We start from the raw sequence: 2,311 nt of genomic DNA, 5'->3' as shown, positions 1-2,311 counted from the left end.
TGCAAAAACGTGCAGATAAAAAAAATGTTTTGCTTATGCAAAAATGTGCAGATTAAAAACATTTTTTTTGCTTATGCAAAAATGTGCAGATTAAAAAAAATGTTTGCTTATGCAAAAATGTGCAGATTAAAAAAAAAGTTTTGCTTATGCAAAAATGTGCAGATAATAAAAATGTTTTTGCTTACGCAAAAATGTGCAAATTAAAAAAAATGTTTGCTTATGCAAAAATGTTTAGATTAAAAAAAATGTTTTGCTTATGCAAAAATTTGCAGATTAAAAGAAAAATTTTTGCTTATGCAAAAATGTGCAGATTAAAAAAAATTTTCTGCTTATGTAAAAATGTGCACATACAAAAAATATACATATCAAATAAATCTGGTGACATTTAAAGATAGATAGCTCAGGTCAAGAAACTAAAAATCATTTCCAGTTTTCATCATTTTCACTCCATCAGCTGATAGCCTCCAGTCTGTGATGTTAGGCTGGAAATACAAACAGTTGGATCTGATCTCTGCAAAGGTTTTCACTCTCTGGACCTGGATTATCCTCCTCTAGTGATATTGTATAATATACACTATAATTTAACCTAAAAACTATACCCTAAAATTACGATAAGTGGATTATTCATTTACTAAAATGCAATAAATTAAATGCTGAGCATATTTACTTGACGATTTATGAATTTAAACACATAAAATGTGATAGCACTGATGTTTAGTGTATTTATAAGACACCAGAGCCTCAGTAAAACACTGAAAGGAGACTTACTTGAGCGTAAATTGCTCCACAGTGGAGTTGGGCATCAGGTAGAGGAGGATCTTCAGCGTTTCGCCAGGTTTCAGCGGCTTCTCCGGCAGCCTGAGGAACATATTCTTGTCCAACTGCTTGTCCACCAGGAGCTGCTCCTGACTGGCCTGGTAGAGACTGATACTTCCAATGCGCAGCAGAGGGTGCTGTGACAGAGGTTCTCCTCTGGCCACGCCACCTCCTCTGTGACCCTCACTGCACTCTCCGTCCAGATTGGGCTCATGCAGCGTGTAGTAGAGCTCAGCCTGCAGGGTCTCAGTAGTTATTCCATCTAGAAGCCCGTCACCGGGATTTTTCCTCCGACCCAGCGGCGCCACGTTAGTATTAAACCAGGAGGGGGGTAGCTCCAGCTGGGCCAAGCATTGGGCCAGGTTGCCCTTCATGCGGCAGGACGTCTTGATTTCCCGGACGTCCCGAAAAGCATGCAGTCGAATGCAAGGCAGGTTGTCCTGAGCTTTAAAGTCATCCCAGTCTCGTCCCGCGATGTAGAAGAACACCTGGACAGTCGGGTTGTTGGAGAAGACCCTCGCTTGGACAATGAAAGCCCGAACTTTCCAGCCCACCGTCAGCTGGCCCGGGATGTCCAGAGGGCTGGTTGGCTGTAGCAGCTCCTTGGATAAAGCCTGGTCCTGGGCAAAAGGCCCAAAGCTTATGTTGATGGAGGGGAGCTCCTTTGTCTGGAAAACCACAAAACTCTCCGAGCGCTGCAGCGGATGTCCAGAGCTGCTGCTGCTGCTCCTGCTGCCGCCGCCAACCGTTTGTCCTGTGATCTGGGCCTCCCGCAAGAAGAAAGCCAGTTGTGCATTGGACATTTTGAAGCTGGCAGGCAAATAGACACTGGGTGGTAAAGGACTGGCTGACATTGCTGAGGCGCTGAAGAGAACATCTGAGGTGGTTGGAGAGATTTTACCTGCAAGAGCTGTGAAAACAGAGAGAAAGGAGGATGAATAAACTCTCCAACAGATTATTTCATCTATACGCACATTTAAATCACGACTCAGGGTCAGATAAAGAAATAAATAAAATATAAATGGAGTTAATCAGATATGCTACTGAGATAAATACGAAGAATAGTTTCTTTTTTATCACTGAACTTTCAACAAGTGACACAAGATTTAAATCTATAATAAAAAGTTCTACCCCGCTACCCTGCTCAGTCACTGTTTTTGATTGAAATTAGATTCTACGCGGCAAATGGAAAACCAACACACACACTTAGACATTAATGATTCTGCAGGGATCACTGTTTGAAAGGGAAAACAGAATAACAGAGTGGGGTTTAGTCAATGACTTCATTCTTTTTGTGGAAACCTATAATGCAGCTGATGTCTTTCACATTAATGAAAGTAAAATATGAAATATATATATACAGAAATGGACAAAATACTTTGACAGGAAACTATGAAGCTAAGCTACTTAAAGACAGCGGTTATAATAATTAGTGCAACTTTATAACTGAACTCCACACAGCGACTGCGTTAATAATATAGATGTAATCATGGAT

The 2,311-nt window shown here is 41.0% G+C and overlaps 1 protein-coding gene across 1 annotated transcript in view; it reads right to left on the bottom strand.

Moving 5' to 3' along the window:
• Positions 1-768: 768 nt before the first annotated feature.
• LOC107095225 (transmembrane protein 132E-like) overlaps positions 769-2,311 on the bottom strand; it is a gene marked incomplete at its 3' end in the record, with an annotated part of 4,626 nt that continues 3,083 nt past the window's right edge. Inside the window, exon 2 of the mRNA XM_015391227.1 lies at positions 769-1,726. Within this exon, the coding sequence (XP_015246713.1) occupies positions 769-1,726 (958 nt within the window). The remainder of the gene's footprint in view (positions 1,727-2,311) is intronic.

This window comes from Cyprinodon variegatus, unplaced genomic scaffold, assembly GCF_000732505.1.
Source record: "Cyprinodon variegatus isolate N-32 unplaced genomic scaffold, C_variegatus-1.0 Scaffold531, whole genome shotgun sequence".
Lineage (NCBI taxonomy): Eukaryota > Metazoa > Chordata > Actinopteri > Cyprinodontiformes > Cyprinodontidae > Cyprinodon > Cyprinodon variegatus.
Note: the sequence above shows the minus strand (reverse complement) of the source record. Positions and strands in the feature narration are given on the sequence as shown.